Source organism: Populus nigra, chromosome 13 (genome assembly GCF_951802175.1).
Source record: "Populus nigra chromosome 13, ddPopNigr1.1, whole genome shotgun sequence".
NCBI lineage: Eukaryota > Viridiplantae > Streptophyta > Magnoliopsida > Malpighiales > Salicaceae > Populus > Populus nigra.
Window position 1 is genome coordinate 12,156,972 of NC_084864.1, and position 22,645 is coordinate 12,179,616.

Consider the following 22,645-nt stretch of genomic DNA (forward strand, 5'->3'; position numbering starts at 1 on the left):
TATACAAAGTGCAAAAGAAATCCAAAGAATATGCGAAAGAAAGTGATCTACCAAGCTGAATGACATGGCAGTTTGGAAGGATTTCAGACTGTCATACATCTTGGAGATTAGATGGGCGGAATACATTCAGCATGTGATGTCTGCACGTATCAAACGACGGTCACAATTTGGTACCGAGAACCGGAGCTGACAAATTCACTATTCTGTTATCACGTACATCAACAGCTCCGTTCCGTTCATTTTCACATGCAAAGAGGATAGTAAGATTTTTTTTTAATTGCATCCATTTTTTGATTTGTTGTTTTTTATAAACATATTTAATTGACAACTTTTTTTTTTTATCTTGTAGGTTACTAATCTTGGACATGAGTCAAGCCCAATGGAGCTATTTATGGAAACGCACATCTGAAGTGATGACCGCCAAAAAAAATGCAATAGTTCGTAGATAACCAAGCTCAACGCTTTGTGGTATGTTGGTTTTCAACCATTTTTTTCTCAAGTTATTATTTACTTGAATTTGATGAATTTATTTTTTATTTCTAGGAGACATATAACAATCAGTTGAATGAGAGATACATGAACAATCTTTTGACCCACCCGGATATCGATCTAGATTAATGCTTGGAGGTAAGATCGTCTGGTGGACTCGATAGAAATTGGGTATACAGATTCTCTTACACTATGGCCGAGAACTTGCGAACAACCTGTAGTGTTTCAACTGTTGGATGCTCACAATCGGTTTCGAGCACTTAATCAACCGTTGGATACAAGAACGCACAACCTATCTCAATAAAAAATATGTATGACTCTCTGTGGATCATGAAAAACTCCATCGATTGGTAATGAAGATAAGATCACAGATCGGTGATACATGTGCACCCTTTTATTGTCTTCATGGTCCCAGCGACGACTAGCCTTCTCCTTCTCCTCTAGTGTCGCCGTTATTATAGTTTTATTATGTTTGAACGTGCAAATGTTTAAATTTATAATAAATATTTATTTTGTATATTAAGATAATTTATTTTTAAATATTTGAATTTTATATTAATTTAATTTTTTAGATTATTTTTTAAATTATTATTGATGAGGTTACCTACAGACTTATTTCATCAATATATTCCAGTATGTCAGTATATTCTAGAAAGTTGAAAAAGAATTACTGCAAACAATTAACTCACTGACGGAATAAGTTCGTCGATATATTACAGAGAGTTGGAAAAGAAATACTGCAAATGCTACAACAACTGTATCTTTTGTTAATGATATGCTAAATCGTATCGAGGGAATGACCGATGGAATGAAGCGGGTAATTATTTTTTTTGCACACATGTTCCATCTATAAAGCAATCGATAAATTTATTAATGACGGACTTACTAACATACCAGAAATTATCTACGAATATTTTTTCAACGGACATTTTCCATCCATGATCTCATTAATAAAATAATCATAGATAAACTATTAATTTAATTATTAATAAAATAAATTTATTGATAAAATTGTTAAATTTGATGGTGAAAAGCATGAAATGATTCATCAATGTTAATGCAACCTCTGAGGAGACCAAGCTAAATCAAGACAGATTGACCAACTCTGTATTTACAATGCTCGATTAAATCCTGCAAACAAAAGAAAAAAAATTTGTTAGGTGGGCTTGCTTTATTTTGTTAATTAAAAGGTAATAGATACATAAAAAAACACAAATTAAAACCTACTTATAATTTAAAAAACAAATCCTCCTGTCTTCCATTTTTAACAACACAGAAATTGCACCACCACTGTCGCAGTGTATTTTAAAAAGGAGAGAGAGGCCACTTTGTTCACGAATGTAGCCATCCTCTCAACTCCTCTCCCAGAAACAGCCCCTCCCTTCTCGCCACCTCCCTGTTCCCGAATCTACCAACCTTCTCCACCTCGTCTCAGAAACTGCTCCCTTTTTTTCATCGACTCCGCCGCAGTACCCTCTCTAGTCCTCTATAAAAAAACAGCTCCTCCTTTCTCGCTTCCCTCATTCCCGAATCTAGCCATCCTTAATTTCCATCCCCCTCTCGAAAAAGGCTTCTCTCTTTTCGCTGCCCCTTGTTTCTCATGTTAGAAAAATTTGTAACGAATATAATTATCCGAAGCAACGTTGCATAAAAAAACTAGTTAATTTGTTAGAGAAACGCCGCTTGCCTTCCTTGACATCTTATTGCCAGAATCTCAAGCATTTTTTATGAACATGAATTCACCTTCTTACGTCTGCCTGTGAATTGTAATGTGGGAAGGCTAAACGTTAACTATAATAATCAAATACATTTAGCAGTGAATTAATTGCAAAGTATAGATATATAGGGCCATCTGGACATGCAGGATGCCATGAAGATGAAGCAATGTTGTGCTCTCATAAACCGAGACAAAAGATCTGTAAACAAGTACGAAACTGAAGTAAAATTTCACTAATTAGGGCAACATCTGCCTGCAAACATCACGAGAGAGCTACAGAGAGAGCTCTCTTCTTTATACAAAAGGAAATGACAGAAACAAAACAATAGATGAACATTGCATTCAATTTCTAAATTGCTATAGACAATTATTGGACTGCTCCATTCAGCTACTTCATTTGTTCATGCCAGTTGCATTCTTCACTCCTTCAACAGCTCCCTGTGCCTTAGACATCACCTGCTGACCAGCCTACACGAAGAACAAGTATCCTAATTAAATTATACATTAACTCATTGTATTCTTGAGCACAAGCTATTGTAGTGGCGAGGATGAATTCTCTAAAAAAAAACATAGAAAATGAGGCTGAAGGAAAAGATTTGAACCTCTTGCACTGATTCCTTTGCAGATTGAGCAGCATTACCAGCTCTGTCCATCAAGGTACTGGCCTTCTCCTGAAACAAACAAAATCCATACCTTATCATGTATTGGAAGAGAAATATCATGCATGAACATTCATAAATAAAAAGGAAGAAATAAACAAAATTCATAGGCTGACCTGAGCTTGGCCCTTGGCCTCACCAGCTTGGAAGCTCATCTTCTGGGTATTGTCAGCCATCTTTGGTTTCTGATTTCTTTAAAAGATTTTGGAGAACTCAAATAAATTGAAAGCTCAAGTGCTTGAAAAAATTAACAAAACTCTTGGTAGTAAAGGTATGCCATGGCAGCCATAATTTATACTGATTAAAACCAGGCCATTTCTGGACACGTGCAATGCCACGTGTCAAGCTATAGATGGCTTGAAATAACATCCGTTATTGAGGTTGAGATTTTGGGGGCCTTTGACCAGGGGGGTTTTGAATTTTGTTAATAATTCATGTGCTTACATTCTCTGTTTGTTTTTTTTAAAAAAAGAAATTATTTCGGTTTTTTCTTAAGACATTCAATTAAGAAAGGATCATGATTGAGGGATCCAAAATCTTGAACCCAACTTAACAGACACCAACATTTTCATATATACATGTAGTACTGTTGTCCACATTTTATTAGACAAGTGAGAAAAAATATGTTTAGTTTATGTGACTAATATGGAAAAAAAAAACTCTTTTAAATTTGATATCAAAATACCGAGATTTTATTTGAATGTTTCATTTAAAATATGCTTTAAAGACAATAATATAATTTCGAGTTAAGAGTTTTCAAGTTTGATTTACTAAATTGAATTTAATAATAATATAAAATTTTTTATGGTGACTTGAATACATTTTAAATTTTTTTAAATTTGATCTTTAGTGTACAGAGAAAAAAGTTACTTACTAAGTCCCACTATATATGTTGTCTATTTGCCGGATTAAAAATTTTGGATAGCTTCTCGTATACGGGAGGTGCTGCTAATTTTTTTTAAAAAATAAAAATTGTCCCCCCAACTCTAAATATGTGTAGATGCCTAGGGGAAAATCAATTGTACATCATGAGGACAAGATCACTGCTACTTCTTCTAACAACGATAATGATAACCACAAGTCATTAGGTATCGATAAAAAAGAGACACTTGAAGTGTAGGCATCGACTCACGACTTTGCCTCATCGAGTGTAATGTCGCAATGTAGAGGGGGTCCCCTCACAATGAGATCCCTTCATAGTGGGATCCATTCACCTATAAGTACAAGACTCAATGGAAGGACGATCTTTTAATGGAAGTGTGTTTTGCTTTCACAATGACATGTTTAATAATACCATAAATGTAATATTTCATTAAATTTATTCAATTTCAAGTTTACAAATATTGAGGTTGCCCGAATAATAACTCAATATTTAAATCGTCGATGAAAATTCTATTATTTTAATGGAGTCAGGTTTTTAAACATCCTGAATAAAAACTGCATATCGGTACATGGTTTTCAAGGTTTAAGGTTAGTATTAACTTAATATTTTTTTTATTATGTTAATTCATTTACTTTATTGAAATTATTAAAAATTTCTTTTTATAAATGTTTATTGCAAGGGAAAATTTGAATTCAATATAACTAATGATAATATTGCAAGAAAGGTTTGAAAGAATTACGCTTCAATTACGTAACATTGAAATCAAGATAATTTTTTTATTCAAAATATTAAAATTTTATTTGTCATTTACTTATAAATAATTTGTTTGTATCATATAAGTTGCATGATTTTTTATACAGGCCGCCATACATCTTGGAGACTATATGGGCAGAATACATTCAACGTGTGATGTCTACGTGTATCACGCGACGGTCACAGTTCTATTATCATGCATATCGGCGGCTACGTTCCATTCATTTTCACATGCGAAGAGGATACTAAGATTTTTTTAATTGCATCTATTTTTTAATTTGTTGTTTTTTATAAATATATTTAACTGACAATATTTTTATCTTGTATGCTACGGTTCTTGGACATGAGTCAAGCCCAATGAAACTTTATGTGGAACCACATGTGTGTAGTGATGACCGCAAAAAAAAAAATGCAACAGTTCGTAGATAGTCAAGCTCAACGTTTTATGGTATGTTGGTTTTCAACTATTTTTTTCTTAAGTTATTATTTACTTGAATTTGATGAATTTATTTTTTATTTTTAGAAGACATAGAACAGCCGGTTGAAGGAGAGATATAAAGATGATCTTTCAACCTATCTAAATATCAATCCAGATTTATGGTTGAAGGTAAAATTACCTAATGAACTCGACAAAAATTAAGTATACAAACTCTCGAAGACCATAATCAAGAACTTGTTCTCACTCGTAAACCGAGACAGAAGCTCTTTAAACAAGTACGAAACTGAAGTAAAATTAATTTCACTAATTATAAGGGCAACATCTGCCTGCAAACATCGATCACGAGAGAGCTACAGAGAGAGCTCTCTTCTTTATACAAAAGGAAATGACAGAAACAAAACAATAGATGAACATTGCATTCAATTTCTAAATTGCTATAGACAATTATTGGACAGCTCCATTAAGCTAATTCATTTGTTCATGCCAGTTGCATTCTTCACTCCTTCAACAGCTCCCTGTGCCGTAGACATCACCTGTTGACCAGCCTACACCAAGAACAAGTATCGTAATTAAATTATACATTTGTTCATTGTATTCTTGAGCACAAGCTATTGTAGTGGCGAGGATGAATTCTCTAAAAAAAAACATTAGAAAAGGAGATTGAAGGAAAAGATTTGAACCTCTTGCACTGATTCCTTTGCAGATTGAGCAGCATTACCAGCTCTGTCCATCAAGGTACTGGCCTTCTCCTGAAACAAACAAAATCCATACCTCATCATGTATTGGAAGAGAAATATCATGCATGAAAATTCATAAATAAAAAGGAAGAAATAAAAAAAAAATCATAGGCTGACCTGAGCTTGGCCCTTGGCCTCACCAACTTGGAAGCTCATCTTCTGGGTATTGTCAGCCATCTTTGGTTTCTGATTTCTTTAAAAGATTTGGAGAACTCAAATAAATTGAAAGCTCAAGTGCTTGAAAAAACAAAACTCTTGGTAGTAAAGATACGCCATGGCAGCCATAATTTATACTGATTAAAACCAGTCCATTGCTGGACACGTGGAGTGCCACGTGTCAAGCTAGAGATTGCTTGGAATAACATCTGTTATTGAGGTTGAGATTTTTGGGGCCTTTGACCAGGTGGTTGGGAATTTTGTGAATAATTTGTGTGCTAACTTTCTTTCTTTGTTTTTTAAAAATAAATAAAAAATAAAAAATCCAATTAGGAAAAGATCCAAAATCTTGAACCCAACTCTTAACAGACACCAACATTTCATACATGTAATTAAGTGTTGTCCAAATTTTATTCGACAAGAGAGAATTAAAAATATGTATTAGTTTATGTGCTTAATATGAAAAAACCTCTTGAATATTTATTTAATATAAACTTTATTTTTTTTAGATTTATCTACCATATTTTTCAATATTTTTTAATTATATACAAATTACCGAGATTTTATTTGAATGTTTCATTTAAAATTTGCTTTCAAAACCATAATATATTTTTGTTTAAAAAAATAGTATTTGCAATTTATAAAATATCCTGGTAATAGATTTATCATGGGTTATAATTATTTTTTTATTGTACTATTAAATAAAATATAATTCTAAAAAATATAAAGTCTAAAAAAATCAAAACCATAATAGATTTTTGTTTAGGAAATTGTGATTGTAATTTATAAAATATCTCAACCAATTTTATAATTGTTTTTAAGTCTGGTTAAGAGTTTCTAAGTTTAAATTACGGAATTAGATTGAATAATAATTTTAAAAAATTTCAGATATTTTTTTAATTTGATGTAGCCTAAAAGTGACGTACTAGGTCCCACGAAACACAAAGCGTGTAGGAATGAATATTACGTGGGCCTTGAGTTGTCAGAAATCAGATAAGGCTGAATATTTACTTCTCAGAGGACTGTCTGAGTTGTCCATTGATGTGAGCTATTATTGGCCACATATCTACTCTCTTTATTATTATTATTATTTATCTTTTGACTTGATTGCTATATTTTATTTATCTTTTGATCACGATAATAAAAGTTAATTATAATACATTTTTTATTATGAAAAAAAATCCATAAAAAGGAACCATATTAATAATATTAATATTAAAAAATAAAAAAGGAAACATTCCTTAAAATAAATCTTTAGCAAAAAAAACTCAAAATTAAAACAGCTGTTACAAAAATAATCTAAATAAAAAAATAAACTTTTTACCTGTTTGTTTTCCAAGTCGGTGTTCGGGAGGGGTTCTATTGTGTTTTTAAAAAAAATTCCAACTTTTTTACTTTAATTTTTTATTTTTAGATTATTATTATTTTTAATATATTTTTAAATAAAAAATATTTTAAAACATAGTTTTTTTTATTCTTTCAGATAGCACCCAATAACACGTGCTTAAGGGAGTTTACAAGTCGAAATTTAAATAAAATTAAGAAATAAAAGTGGTCTTTTTTGAAAAAGAAGCTCAAAAGTTGGGAACCATCATCAAGAGCTAGACCTACCGACGCCAAAACAAGATAATTACAAAAATAGAGAATTAAATAATAAATCTGACTTTTATTATTATTATTATTATTTAATTTTTAACTAGATTACAAGTATTTCTTATAAGTTTGTCTTGGCCACTAACCAACACTTTATTAATAAATTTTAGAATTTATTAAACATCCATCCTTTTAGGAAAATCTGATTTTTGTTTCCACAAATTAAATTATAATTTCGTTAAAATACTATAGTTGGCATAAAAATTGAGTTAATTTGGTGATTAGAAAATAAAAATGTTTGAAAAAAAATAAATAATATAAAGATATAATTATCCGAAGTAGCAACTTCTCATAAAAGACTAGTTTGTTAAGAAATTTGTCAGAGAGAGGCCGCTTCCCTTCCTTGAGCATCTTAAGGCCTCATTCTCAAGCATTTTTTATGAACATGGGAAGGCAAAACGTTAACTCTAACCAAATACATTTAGCAGTGAATTAAGAGCAAAGTGTGTGGCCATCTGGACATGAAGATGAAACAATGTTGGGCTCTCATAAACCTAGCCAGAAGATCTTTAAACAAGTACGAAACTGCAAGTACATTTCACTAATTAGGGCAAACATCTGCCTGCAAACATCGATCACGGGAGAGCTACAGAGAGAGATCTCTTGTTTATGCAAAAGGAAATGACAGAAACACAACAATAGATGAACATTGAATTTAATTTCTAATTTGCTCCATTCAGCTAATTCATTTGTTCATGCCAGTTGCCTTCTTAATTCCTTCAACAGCTCCCTGTGCCGTAGACATCACCTGTTGACCAGCCTACACGAAGAACAAGTATCATAATTAAATTACACATCTGTTCGTTATATTCTAGAACACAAGCTACTGTAGTGGTGAGGATGAACTCTCTAAAACAAAACATAGGAAATATTGAGATTGAAGGAAAATATTTGAATACCCCTTGCACTGATTCCTTTGCATATTGAGCAGCAGTACCAGCTTTGTCCATCATGGTAGGACTGGTCTTCTCCTGAAACAAACAAAATCCATTCCTTATCATGTATCGGAAGAGAAATATCATTGTATTCTAGAGCACAAGCTACTGTAGTGGTGAGGATGAACTCTCTAAAAAAAACATAGAAAATGAGATTGAAGGAAAGTATTTCAATACCCCTACGACTGCTTCCTTTGCAGATTGAGCAGCATTACCAGCTTTGTTCACCAAGGTACTGGCCTTCTCCTGAAACAAACAAAATCCATGCCTTCTCATGTATTAGAAGAGAAAAATCAAGCAGCTTCATAAATAAAAAGGAAGAAATTAAAAAAAAAATTCATAGGCCGACCTCAGCTTGGCCCTTGGCCTCGCCAGCTTGGAAGCTCATCTTATTGGTATTGTCAGCCATCTTTGGTTTCTGATTTCTTTAAGAGATTTGGAAGAACTCAAATAAATTGAAAGCTCAAATGCTTGAAAAACGAAAACTCTTGGTGCTAAAGCAACACCATAGCAGCCATTATTTATACTGGTTTAAACCAATCCATTGCTGACACGTGCAATGCAACGTGTCAAGCTATAGATGGCTCGGAATAATATCTGTTATTGAGGTTGAGATAATGGGGCCTTCGACCAGGGGGGTTGTGAATAATTCATGTGCTGATTTTCTTTGTTTGTTAAAAAAAATAATAAAAAATTATTTCGGTTATTTTTTAACAGATTCAATTGAGAAAGGATCATGATTGAGGGATCCAAGATCTTGAGCCCAAGACACCCACATTTTATACATACAATGTTGTCCAAATCTTATGACAATGATCGAGAAAAAAACATGTTTATTTTATAATTTAAATATTATGAGTATGTTTGATGGTGTGGTAGTGGTTGCTTTTCAAATAACTTTTCATATCAAAATGCATGTCAATGATATTTTTTTATTTTTAAAAAATTATTTTTTACACTAACACATCAAAACGATCCAAAACATATAAACTATATTAAATTTTAGTAAAAAAAATTAAATTTTTTAAGAACACGGTTTGCACCGATTCCCCAAACGGTTTCTACATCTTGTAATTATGGTGTAAAAAAATTATATATATATATATTCTAGCAAGCATGTTCAAATTGAATATATATTAAACTTATAATTGATATCTAAATAAAATTTTAGTATGTATATTAATTAATCATATAATATATCTTTAAATAAAACTAAAAGAATGTATTTACAAGAACCAAACCAAAGCTCTAAAGTATAAGAAAAGAATAGAAAACGAGTCTTTTTATGATCTTTGTTTGTTTGCCAAAATAATTAAAGTAATAATTTTTTTTTTTAGCATCAGCCTGTAAAAATTATAAAAAAATAAAAAATATTAATTTAATATTTTTTCAAGTCAAATATATTTTTAAAATGGATAAAAAACCGTTGTTCCAAACTCGACACCAAACAGACACAGACACAGACACGTACACAGACACTTGCTTTAACTAAGAACTGATTGTTTGTCAATTAATTTATTATCTAAAATGTAAATCCCAATTAGGTTACAAAGAAAGCTTGCTTTGATCATCCTAGGTGTGAAATCTATTGAAGATCAATCCAGAATTTTATCACCACCTGATATCTTTGGATTATGTAGAAATATCTGGCCATAACTCCACCAGAAAATATCTTAGCTCAATTATGGCCGGTGGTGTGTTTATTATTACGTTTTAAAAATATTTTTTAAAAAATATAAATTTGTTTTATTTTTTATATTTAAAAATAATTTTAACATCACGTTAAAAATAATTTTTAAAAAATAAAAAATATTATTTTAAAATAAAAAACACATCTACAAAAAAAATTACCACACGCGCAAAGACAAGACACGTAACAAATAATGCAAGCTGGGAATTTCTCCTACCGACATCGCAAAGCCATGTGTGGGTGTGTGTGTGGTTCCTTCATTTTGTGTGGTGGGCAGCGAGTGAGAAGAAAGAAGAATAAGTGAAAGACTGTGTCAGAAAAAAGACAGATAATAATGAAAGGAGAGAACACAGTGTGTGTCCTTCGTGAGCGTTTTGAAAACGCGTTGCGCCGCGTTTTTTAAAAAAATTTAATTTTTTTATTAAAAATTAATTTTTTTTATATTATTTTGATGTATTAATTATAAAAATAATTTTTTAAAAATAAAAACTCATAATATAAAACTTTACACTAAATGTGATTAATATAAATGAGCTTTTAATTTTTTTAGTTCTTTTAGTTGATATATATGAGTTTTATTTTACCGCATCTTGAAGTCGGCTGGGATGGACCTTGCAAGGTGATTGTGGGTTGTCTGGGGACTGCCGGAGCATGCGGAATCAATTGGAATAGTGGGGTTGTCTGGGGACTTGTGCCCATGAATTCCTCTATTCACATTCTTCTTCCTCGCATTTCTTCCCCCAAATTATTTCTTCTTCTTCCTCGATTACTCGCAATTGTGTCCAATGATCTTCATGAGTAGAAAATGCAATATTTGTGGATATGATATGCAGGTTAAGATATGCATGCCATGATCCTTGCATCTTAATTGTCTCCTTCGCTGCTGAGACCTTCTACTTACTTGTCTTTAGACTCTCGATCTTCTGTTTTTTATATAGGAATAAAACAGGACTGTGATCATGAGATTTCAGTTTGATCGATTGGGGGCTGATTTAATGGTGAAAACCACCGCTAAAGATGGCTTGGGGAAGACTAGAAATCAGCATGTTTTTTCATTGAACAATGTTGTTTTTCCATCTACCTAATTAGAATTGGGTTTTATCAAAGTCACGGACCATGAATTGAGACGACCACCAGATTTAATAGTTTTATTAATAGAAATTTTTCTTTATACTTACACTAATAGTCCGTATGTGAATTTTTGAATGGAAATTATTTTACCGACAGGATCACCACGAATAGAAAATATTAATTGAAAAAAAGTTTATTGGTAATTTTTGATTTTTCAGTAAGTTCATCGTTAATAAATTTACTGATGGTTTTACAAACGAATCATGAGCACCAAAAAAACATTATTAGCTTTATTTCATTGGTAGTAATATTTAGCATATCACCGATAAGAGAATCGTATGTAATTTCATCAGTAAGTTAACAGTTGCAGTGGTATTTACAATAATTTTTTCCAACTCTATGGCATATACTGACGAACTAATTTCATCGGTAAGTTATCAGTAGCATTGACATTTGTTGTAATTCTTTTCCAACTTTCTAAAATTACCAACAGAATAAATCTATCGGCAACCCCGTCAGTAATAATTTTAAAATATTTTTTTAAAAAAATATATTAAATAGAAATAGAAAATAATTAAAAAAAATTAAATTAATAGAAAATTCAAATATTTAAAAATAAATTATTTTAATATAAAAATCAAATATTTATTACAAATTTAAATATTTATTCGTTCAGACACAATAAAAGTATAATAGAGGCGATGCTAAAGAAGGAGGAGGAGGCTAGTCATCCTTGGGATCGTTAGGCCAATAAAAGTTGTATATGTACCACTCATCTGTGATCTCATATCTATTACAACTAGGTGGAGTTTTTCATAATCTGTAGAGAGTTGTTCATATTTTTCATTGAGAAAGATCGTACGTTCTTGTACTCCTTAATCTAACCAAGTCGTGAACTCCGAAGATTGAGTGCTCAGGACTGATTGTGAGGATCCAACATACAAGTCATTTGCAAGTTCTCAGTCGTAATGTTAAAGAGTCCATACACCTGATTTCTATTGGGTCCACTAAACGATCTTATCTTCAACCACAAATCCGAATTAATATCTAGGTAGGTCATAGGATCATCTCAGTATCTCTCCTTCAACTGGCTGTTATATGACTCTTGGAAATAAAATATAAATTCATCAAATTTAAGTAAAATAATAACTTAAGAAAAAAATGATTGAAAACCAATATACCATAAAATATTGAGCTAAGCTATCCATAAATTAATGCACTCATTTTTTACGATCATCACTTCACATGTGCATTTCCATAAAAAGCTTTATTTGGCTTGGTTCATATCCAAGAATCATAGTCAGCAAAATATAAATATTATCAGTTAAATATATTTATAAAAAACAATAAATTTACATATAAGTTTAGCAACGAACAATGAGGGATCACTATGGAGGAAACTGATTTATTAGCAAGATCAAATAAGAAAAAGGAGCCGATGATCGATGGAAGGCAAAATGAACAAGGGAGACTCATTGTTGGGTTCTACTTTTTTGGAACAACAATTAATGGAAATAGCCAACTGGAACACTGTGTTCGAGGAAGATGAGGAAGAGGAAAGTGTGGAGGAAGACTGCTCGGTCATAAAACCATCAATGGAGGGAGAAAAAAAAACGTACAAGGGCACCTTGGCGTCAAACAAGCATCATGAAAGTTATGGGTAGACGAGGAGGCTACATTTATCTTTTGCGACGCCCTCGACGAATAACCTAAGGGGCTGCATCTGATATGCTTCCGGCGTGGCCAATATGGGCACGAAAGAGAGAATTGTCCTTCTAGTGAAAAGCATGGGGAGACCAGTACTGATAGACAACGATATATTTGTGAGTCTTTAACAAAACTAAGGTATTTGTTTAAAGTAAATAGATAGATTTCTTATTGAGCTTATCAATGATGGGGTAATGATTCTCTCAAAATCGAAGATCATAATACCATTTTGATATTGTATGATCTTTAGTTTTACAACTCTCGTTAAGGAATCAATCCGTAAAAGACTGATTTATTTAGTAGCTTCATTTGAAATAAAAGTGGAAAACAATAAATATAAATGATTACACCATTTATAATTAATAATCTAAGAAAATAAATATGTGTGTGTGAAAACTCTGCAAGTCTAATAAAAATTAACAGAAGTACGAATTTTCAAAAACAAATTTACCAGCACACAAAAGCTTACTGTACATGTTTTATATACACAGCAACTCTTTTGAACAATCTCACTCGACAACATAGAAATGTCTAAACTTACAACTCTCACATTTGCAATGAGAAGGGACATATCTGAAAGCTAAAACATTTACAAGGATCAAATAAAATAGTCTTAAGAAAGTAAAGGGGTATGAAAAGCTTTCGAAAACTTTGAGGTGCCATGGTCTCTCCTATATACTCGATCCGATGACACCACGCACAAAATTGATATAGAATTTCGATCCCTTGAAAAGAAAGGAGAATTGCATGGATGTTTGAATGACGTTTTAGCCTGTATTCTTGTTTATTTTGAAAATGATACTTTGTAAACAGCACTGAGATATGAATCACAATAGATACAATTGGCAAGAAAAGCGAAGGCATTGGACAAAGTTTACAGCCTACCTCTAACAAAAATTGCAGTTCTCTAGCAACTGTATGAATAACACCAAAAGATGCAAAACAGCTCCACATGCTCCCCAAAATTCTGCAGTGAACAATAACACCAAAACTCATAAATGAGGAAACAAAGGGATTTAGTGACCAAGATAGGAGGTTTCAGAAGTGACCATGGAAACGTTGGATATCTTTTTTAATCATAGTGCGGTGTGTGTGCTAGAGGGGGAGTGCATGGAATGTAGGCTCGTGCCCTGTATCAAGAGGAGGGCTTCTTATTTGAGACAATACAAAGGAAAACCATGGAATGCTCAATCAGCTCTGGGAAATGCCATTCAAAATCAGCATTTTATAAATTGGTTACGAACTTAAGTTAAATAGCATCTAATAAAATATCTGCAAGTGAAAGACATAATGAAACGACAGGGAAATAATTTGTATGGTTAAATTTTATTAGAAGGCATAATGGTTACATAAAAGAAACAGGAACTCTAGCTTTCAATATTTTATATAATGACACAGGTGTTGTTGATGTATAGTTTATGTGTAGATGCATTTAAAGAAACACCCATTAACCATGCTCAGTTGAGGGGCAAAATGCAAATACAAACTGGTGTCAATTTGATAATATAAACTTCCACAAAGTATTGGGTAAACTAACAATTTTGTGCATGCAATTGCTTATTCATGTGTTGTAACTGATGTTTATCTGATTTTAAGAGACTAACATGCCTTTAGAGTTTGCCATGGCAAAAGAATTTCGCTACAAATTAACTAAATTTAGCTGTAGTTTACTGAAGTACATTTCTTGCACTAATAATTGTTGAAGATGAGCTACAAAGTGTTTATAGGTCGAAGAAAAATTAGAGGGGCCACATGTGCTTAAATCCATTGTCTAAAATCATTTCAAATGATAAAGATTACATATGCCTGTTTAAGTGCAACTTGCTGTACCATTATGTACTTTGTTTTCACAGTATAAAAAGGGTTGGCGATGATATGCCCAGACATTTGCATTTAATTATTCAACATCATAATGGTATTATTCTCCGCTAAGAGCATGTGAAGATCAGCCATAACACACATATACTATAAGTGGTGGTGATCTAAGAAACAAAAGGAAGGTATTTAAGAGCTGTTTCGGATTAATACATGCAACTTCCAGTTCAAGACCAAAAAAGGTTCACTTGAATTAGTCTGTATCCTTGTGAACTCCATCCACAGAAGAACTGTGCTAAGAAAAGACTGTACTGCCTCCTTTACATCTTTACATCAAAAGAAGCAAATTAATCTTAATATCAAATCATACATACATAATTATATCCAAGATTAATTAATATATAATCAACTCATTATGAAAAGATGAATAGCTACAAAGCATTGAGTAATTTACAAGTTAGTGCATCCAAGTGCTTATTAATTGCTTTTACCAAAGTACATTTCTCGCACTAAAATATTCAAGAATGCATGTGTACATAAAACTAGTGGTTCTATATGTGCTTAATCCACTGTCAAATTATTTTCAATGTTAAAGATACCCTTTGTTTGTCTAGTGAGACTTTTTGCCTCGAGTTTTACTTCCCAAATAAGAAAGAGACTAGCAAAATTATGTTCCCATTTTCATTTAACTATTGAGATCACATTTAACAAGTCAGTCTAAGTCTCACCTGTATCTGACCCCAACTTGCTTAGTTCCATCCATAAAGAGAACTGAGTTAAGAAAAGCTCATGGTATGTTCTGAGAGAAAACAGCTGTCTAGCAAAACATGAATGGGCTAGTGTATTTCTTCTACAGGGTCAAACCACTTCTGCAAATCTACATGAAGCTTCAAACATATCATAAGGTTACAGAATAACTCTGATAATGGCCTGCAAGAATGCTTGATGGAATCATTTTACTTGTTAGCCCAATCAACATACGCTGTTATGGCCTGAAATGACAAAGGATTGAGTGCAAGGCATTTGGAGTTCAAATTGGTAACTGCAGTCGATTCCAAGATTCCATTAAGAGCCCAATTTTTCATCTACGGCATATCTTTTAATATGTTCTTTGACATTAGGCGCCTCTCAAGCACATGATTCCAGAAGAGACTTAAGATGCTGTTGTCACTGGCATAAGAAGCATTAAAAGATCTATAAATTTTGAGAGTGATCATCAGCCTTTTCTTGTACATTTCATCTAAAATATCTGAAGTAACATTGACTTTTCCAACTTTCCAGTAACCATACGCCAAACTTGTGTATATGACACTATCTCCAAATATACCCTTATCTTTCATAAGACCAAGTACTCTTTGAGCACAATCAATCTTTTCTATTTTACAAAACCTCCTTATTAGCGCCCTGTACACTGATACATCAACACACAAACCTCTTCTCACCAACTCATCTGGAAGTTTGATGACTGCCTCTTCATTTTGTTGCTTGCAATAACTATCTACAAGCCATGAATAGGTGCAATAACTAGGAGAAAATCCTGCATCCATCATACCAAACAAGAGCTCTTTAGCCTTATCAATCTCTTTTGCCTTGCAGAATCCATGGATCAATGCCTTGTAAGTAAACTGGTCTAGCTTTAACCCAGCCCCCACCATCTTGTCCTTCACTTTTAAAGCAGATCGCATATCACCTATCTTGCAGTAGGCATTGATCAACGTGTTACAAGTGACATTATCTGGTTCAATTTTCCTCTCACTCATCTCATTCAACAGTATATTTGCATCTCTTAACCTGCCTCCCTCACACAACTTGCGCAGAATTGAATTGTAAGTAATAACAGTTGGATACAGCCCCTTTTCCGACATCACCTCCTTCAATCTCAAAGCTTCATCAAGGTCATTTACTCTACAATAGCCATCAATCAAACTAGTATAAGTCACATGGTTAGGAGTAACATCCTTGATATCCCTAAAAAGCTGCACAGCCTCTCTCATTCTACCTTCTCTACAAAACCCATAAATAAGTGAATTATAAGTAAAAATGTCAGGACTAATCCCTGCCATTTCCATCCTATCTTGAACAGATAAGGCTTCATAATGCATGCCCTTTTTACAGTACAACGAAATTAACGTATTGTACGTGAAAAGATCCGGAAAAACACACTTCAATTCCATTTCACTCAAAACCTTCTCTGCCTTCTCCACATCCCCAGACTTACAACAAGCATGAAGCAGCACATTATACACATGAATATTAGCTACAACCCCTAGTTTAATCATCTTCTTATAAATTTTCCACACTGTATCCGTCAACCTGTCCTTAGCCAACGAATTCAATAGCACAGTACAAGCATGTAAATGGGGCCTAAACCCATTCACTCTCATGTGCTCAAAAACCTGAATAGCCTCGTGGGTCATCTTGGAATTCCCATAAACTATCACAAGCCAACTCAAAACATGAGAATTCACATCTGGGTCATCATGAATTTTCACCAATGAACTCAAAACAGATTGAGTTGACAAGAAGTCCTTGAAAGCAATATTTTCAAGAAAAGCATGAGCAGTCTTGAAATGCTTATGCTTCGTCAAAATATAAAGCATGGTCCATGAAGATTGTAATGAGTGTTTATAGTTAGGAATAGAAGATTCAATCCATTTAAAGAGAGCCCATGAAAGACAAGGACTTTGGTCATATAAAGAGAGTTGCAAAAGTACCTGATGAACTGTTGCTGTTGTTGTAATGAGATGGTAATCGTTAGAGCCAAATTTGGGTCTCAAAAGATTTTTCCAGCTACCCTTTATCACGGATGCACAAATACTTTGAATAAGCAACTGGGTTTCATTGCTTATAGGAGTCAAAGTTGCCATTTTTATGGGGTTTTCTCACTCACTCTGACAATCTGCAAAGTGTTTTGATTTTCTGGTTCTGTATAGAAAAAACCGAGGGGAAAGAAAGCTGTTCGCTGTGCTCTTGAAGTGGGGGTTAATTATGAATAATATTTTAGGAAGTGGCTATGAAATTTCTATGTGACATAAATAAGGAAACGGATTTTATAAGTTGTTTCAATTAGGTTCTGAATTTTCGAAGTCTTGTTCAAAATTCCCTTTTACTTTAGTACCTTTGATTTCGTAGGGAACTCTAAAAACCTCTAAAAAATAGAAAATCAATGAATTGAATCAGTTTTTCAACATAAAATAAAAAAAAAAAGCTTAGGCTTGTTACATTAAAACCTCTAAAAACCTAATTAAAAGACACGTGGAATAATTTATTTTCTTAAATAAAAAAACAAATCAAGATAACAAACCAAATTCAACCATTTGGGTTGAATTAATTTTTTTTTGGTTCAGTTCAATTTAATATGATTTTTAAAAATAATATCTAGGGACTAACATAACTATTAATTGAAACATGAGGGGCTATCTTTTCCACCATTACAGAGGGAGGTAAATAAAGTGGTGGCACCCTGGTTGTCGCGTTCTTCTCGAGCAGCGACGCTCTAAAAGAAAGCGGGAGAGAGAGATGGGGAGCTTGAAAGAAATAGTAGACAAGAAGCAGAAGAAGAAAAGGAACAAGAAGGCTAACGATAGCGATTTCAGTGAAAAGGGTATCTCTTGGTTCCAACTTCCCTGCTTTTAATAGCTTACCATCTTTCAAGTTCTTGCTTTTTTAATTTTTACTTGATTCTAACTCGTGGGTCTTGCTGTGGAAAATCTTTTATGTCATTTGTTTTTGTTTTTTTTAATTGATACATGTAGGAAGGAATGAGTTTTTATTATGAACGATTGGTTTTGAGAAAGAGCAAGTTTTAGTCTTTAATGGAGATTAGAAATATCAGATTTTTAGGTATCCTCTTAATGAGGACGACTACAGGATGGTGTTTCCAGAAAGAGAATTAGGCAATGCTATTGCTTCTCACAAGTTTTTTTGCTACTAAATAATCAGCTGTGAAATTCTGGCATGGTAACAACACACACAAAAATGGGTAGTTCAAGTAGTTTTAAAAACATCTGTAACGTTTGTTAATTTTCCGGTTCTTTGGCTTTGTTGTCATTATTGAACTTTTGGTTAAAGATGGAGCTGTAATCGATAGAGATTCCCAAGTTCAAACTAGTTTCTGCAAGCCCCTTTTTTTTCTTTGTATCCAAGGATTTAGAATTTCACAAATAAATATATGGGAGTTAAGAAGTCAATGCGTATGTCTTTTTTTCTTTTGTTGGTGGTGAATGAGGTGATTCTCGTAGAGTGGTAAAAACTGTAGCAGTGGGAGAAGTATAGGTCCATAACTAGGTAATGAGTAGAATTTTTAGTGTTTTGCAGTATGTGTTAGGTTCTTTGCTCGGCATGGTTTATCAGTAGATATTCCACTGTTCCTTTCTTCCATTCGATGCTTCAACCAAGGATTTACATCCTTTGACTGAAGGGGAACTACTGTGCTAAATGGGTAAAACAGCCAGTGATCTATTTTTCGCCATAATCTGGTTGTCAATTAAACTTTTGATATTCCTGTTACATTACTTGTATGGAATACCTGCTTTTTCTTGAAGAATGAAAAATAGCTGCTGGTTTTTCAAAAGATTAAGGGACAAAAGAAGCCCTTTAGATCCAAGAATATCATTGCAGCTTCTTTTCTTACAATAGTGGTTTTATAGAATGAATTAAACTTCGCAAAGTGTAGTGTTTGAGCAAGGGACATATAAGATAATTACATAATCACCCTACTTCAGGGACTGTTTAGGGTTGTTGCGGCAAACCAGCGGGCACCATGGCACTCCTAGACAGGGACTGAATCATTTCACTTCAGAGATATAAATTGGTAGACTTCTAACCATCAGTTGAGGTCCAGATAAGTAGTATGAAATTAATGAAGAATTCTTGGTTTTGGCCATGGTTATCTACTAACTTGTCATGAATAGATTATGCCAAATTGCTGCTATATTTGAAACTGTAAATACTGAAATTAATTGCTGGTAGCAGTGCCTGATCATTTTTTATTTCAGATGTAATGATAAAAACAGAGGATGGAAGGAATAAAGTGAACAAGTCTGCCGAGAAGAAGAAGAAGAGGAAAAGGGAAAAGGGAAATAACGTTGATGGTAGTGATACTATTTGGATCAGTAAAGGTTTAAAAGTTTTAGACATAGCAAACTTTTTTCCTATCTAGATTTCTATTAATCTTTGTCTCATTCACTTGTTTTTGTTGTTTCAGAAGATGATGAGACTAAAGCAGAAGGAGAAAAGAAAAGGAACAAACTAAGAAAAAAGACAAAAAGAAGTGGGGAGCAAAATAATGCTGTGGTTGGGAAATCTGATCAGCTTGGTGCTGAGTCTGAAGATGGTTTTAATGAACTAAAAGGTAAGTCAATAGGATTTTAGCTTGGTGGAATTTGTATTGACATGCATATCTCTTGACATTATGTAACTAAGATATTGTTATTTTTTTTATCCATGTTGTCTAGACAGATTACATCAGTGCATGCTTGGGTGCTTTGACTCAATCTCATAATTGATAAATGCTATATTTGGAAAAATGGGAGTTTTGTGATTTCGTTAACAATGTCCTTTTTTCTAAAACTCTCGTTGCATATGCACACCAAAGTGCTGGCACGTTTTGTTTTCTCTCTTTTTTCATTTTGCTGTGTTTCTTTCTCTTGAACTTGAGATCACTCTAATCCACATTAAGCAATATAGTAATGAATTGCCGTTTAGTTTTCATACTATACTCTTTGTTTGTCATGCTATTGTTTTCTGCCTTACAACTTGATTGAGCCAAGGGGTGATATTAAAAATCCAAAGGGCAAAGTGAAGATGTTATCGGAAGATGAGACATATGACAGAATTTCTTTGTTTGGTTATGCAGAATTTCTCTTGAAAACATTACATTGCTTTCTTAGTGTGTTGTCTCATGGTGTACTTCTCATTCTTCAGGTAAATCCGAGAAATCTAAGAAAAAGAAAAGGGAGCATGACACATCAAAGGAGGATGAGAATATGCTGGAAAAGAGGGGAGGGACCAATCAGGATGAGGCTTGTTGTATTTCTTCTGGGGATGAGGACTCCTCAAAAGGAATGAAAAGTATGTATGAATCATATCGTGTGCTATGTTTTAGCATTTCAATTTCATAAAATCGTATTAACTAGTAAAAATCTCTAATAATCAAATAAAACTAAATGGTCAAATATTCTCCTTGAAGTTTTGTTTTGTAATGTACACCATCGGATGGCCATAAGTAGAAGTAGTGTATGGTAGTAAAACTGTACGCCCTTTTTATTCTGTGTTGATTGTGTAGCATTTAAGCATCCATTTCTATTTCATGGCTCTCCTGGAACGTGACATTAAGGATTTGCATGTCATGAATGGGGCCAGGGTATTATCTAAAATTTTCTTTATTCAATTGTCTGACTGATTTCACCATGCACAATATTAGTTTAATTTCTGAATGTTGATTTTATATATATGAATGATGCTTCATTATTTAGGTTCTTGACTGTAAACTTGCATTACAGAGTGGCTTACAGAATATCATCAAAGTAGACCAGGTCTGAAAGTGCTGCAACAAAGATTAGATGAGTTCATAATTGTCCATGAGGAAAAACTTGAACAGGTATTGTCTCTCATGCACCTCTGAGACTGGATCATAATGCGGTGGGACCCTTTTCATTTTTGTTTCTCAGTACTTCTATTGTTTCTCTTAGAGTGATCACAGACCTGAACACTTCGCTTTGAGTTTGTACAGAAACATGCTTGCTGGAAAAGCATGTTTTTCGCAGTTATCTTTTGACAGAGGTAGATGAGTGATATAGCTGTTTGCCCCGCCAAACATATTTGGAAGAATCTGTAAAGTAGATGTTTTGCTATCGTGCTGCATATTTCAGCATTCAGTTTATATCATCCTGTCTCTTCTCTCATTTTCTGCTCACTTCAGTTGAAAATTAATTTGTATGTTTCTATTGGCGAATTATGTGGTCAATGTGTTCTTTTGTCATGGTAGATTTAGGCTTCCATCATGTCTTGTGGTCTTTCTTCCTAGTGTACAGTTTCTCATTTGTCTTGATATGGCGTGTACAGGAAAGAAAAGAAAGAGAAGCCCAAGCTGCGGAAGGGGGATGGACAGTTGTTAAACATCACAAAGGAAGGAAAAAGACAACAGATTCTGAAAGTGGAATTACCGTGGGCTCTGTTGCTCCAGCTGCTGTGGAGAATCAGATGACCAAGAAAAAGCCCAAGGAAGTTGGGCTAGAATTCTATCGGTTTCAGAAAAGAGAAGCTCAGAGGAGTGGTATGATGAATCTTACAGATAGCAAATTAGCGTACTGTTGGTTTGTGCAATTTGCTATACTAACTAGTTACAGTAACTATGAGGAGATACCTGATGTATAATAAGCATTTAAAGATCCACATGCATTTGTTTGGAACATGAAAGATGGTATTTTTCTCTTCATCTAAGAAACAACAGCTCGTGCTGTTGCTTCTCGATGAATTTGGGATGAGTTGAGTTTTACATGAAAAATATTTTCAGATCAAACATGCATCCTTATCATTTCATTGATTGTTGTGAAGCAAGGTATTGATAGTTAAATATCCTTGCAGAAATTATGGCACTTCGAAGCAAATTTGAGGAGGACAGAAAGCGGATTCAACAATTGAGAGCTGCTAGGAAGTTTCGACCTTACTGAGTGCTGCAGAGGCCATACAGATAGATACAAATCGCAATGTGAAGCATCTAGGGGTTTGATTTTAAGCGCCTAAAATTTTTGCATCTGTTAAATTAATTAGAGATCATTTTCTGTATTCTTGAGTTATCAACACTCTCGACGACTTGTCATGCAATTTTGAGGTGATCAACTGAAATGTCAAATTTTACAATGTTGCTGAAGCAACCTTTGTCATGTTATATGATACTTTCTTCTTGTAAATCCTTTCAGTAGAGAGTTCTAGTGGCCC

At 33.3% G+C, this 22,645-nt stretch overlaps 5 protein-coding genes across 11 annotated transcripts; 1 reads left to right on the plus strand and 4 right to left on the minus strand.

The window, feature by feature from the left end:
* Positions 1–2,408: 2,408 nt before the first annotated feature.
* LOC133671637 (stress-induced protein KIN2-like) lies at positions 2,409–3,117 on the minus strand. Its single transcript, XM_062092445.1, has 3 exons — positions 2,982–3,117; positions 2,809–2,877; positions 2,409–2,674 (listed from the first exon to the last, which is right to left on the minus strand). Exons 1-3 carry the CDS (start codon positions 3,039–3,041, stop codon positions 2,600–2,602), a joined length of 204 nt encoding a protein of 67 aa, XP_061948429.1. The 5' UTR covers positions 3,042–3,117; the 3' UTR covers positions 2,409–2,599.
* A 2,089-nt stretch (positions 3,118–5,206) lies between these two features.
* LOC133670916 (stress-induced protein KIN2-like) lies at positions 5,207–5,922 on the minus strand. Its single transcript, XM_062091519.1, has 3 exons — positions 5,795–5,922; positions 5,621–5,689; positions 5,207–5,485 (listed from the first exon to the last, which is right to left on the minus strand). Exons 1-3 carry the CDS (start codon positions 5,852–5,854, stop codon positions 5,411–5,413), a joined length of 204 nt encoding a protein of 67 aa, XP_061947503.1. The 5' UTR covers positions 5,855–5,922; the 3' UTR covers positions 5,207–5,410.
* Positions 5,923–7,954: 2,032 nt separating this feature from the next.
* Positions 7,955–8,930, minus strand: LOC133670915 (stress-induced protein KIN2-like). Its single transcript, XM_062091518.1, has 4 exons — positions 8,771–8,930; positions 8,599–8,667; positions 8,386–8,457; positions 7,955–8,246 (listed from the first exon to the last, which is right to left on the minus strand). The coding sequence occupies exons 1-4, from the start codon at positions 8,828–8,830 to the stop codon at positions 8,172–8,174; spliced, it is 276 nt and encodes a 91-aa protein (XP_061947502.1). The 5' UTR covers positions 8,831–8,930; the 3' UTR covers positions 7,955–8,171.
* A 5,922-nt stretch (positions 8,931–14,852) lies between these two features.
* Positions 14,853–17,700, minus strand: LOC133671195 (pentatricopeptide repeat-containing protein At5g38730). Its single transcript, XM_062091854.1, has one exon. It carries the CDS (start codon positions 17,569–17,571, stop codon positions 15,790–15,792), a length of 1,782 nt encoding a protein of 593 aa, XP_061947838.1. The 5' UTR covers positions 17,572–17,700; the 3' UTR covers positions 14,853–15,789.
* Positions 17,701–18,156: 456 nt separating this feature from the next.
* LOC133671197 (uncharacterized) lies at positions 18,157–22,617 on the plus strand. 7 transcript variants are annotated; one of them, XM_062091865.1, is made up of 8 exons: positions 18,193–18,308; positions 19,429–19,517; positions 19,702–19,824; positions 19,911–20,057; positions 20,630–20,776; positions 21,208–21,305; positions 21,770–21,980; positions 22,292–22,617. In XM_062091865.1, exons 3-8 carry the CDS (start codon positions 19,707–19,709, stop codon positions 22,375–22,377), a joined length of 807 nt encoding a protein of 268 aa, XP_061947849.1. In that variant the 5' UTR covers positions 18,193–18,308; positions 19,429–19,517; positions 19,702–19,706; the 3' UTR covers positions 22,378–22,617. The 7 variants fall into 7 exon arrangements, with proteins under 7 accessions (XP_061947845.1, XP_061947846.1, XP_061947847.1 ...); XM_062091866.1 differs by having other exon boundaries at positions 19,702–19,797; XM_062091867.1 differs by having other exon boundaries at positions 19,702–19,797; positions 19,914–20,057.
* Positions 22,618–22,645: the final 28 nt, after the last annotated feature.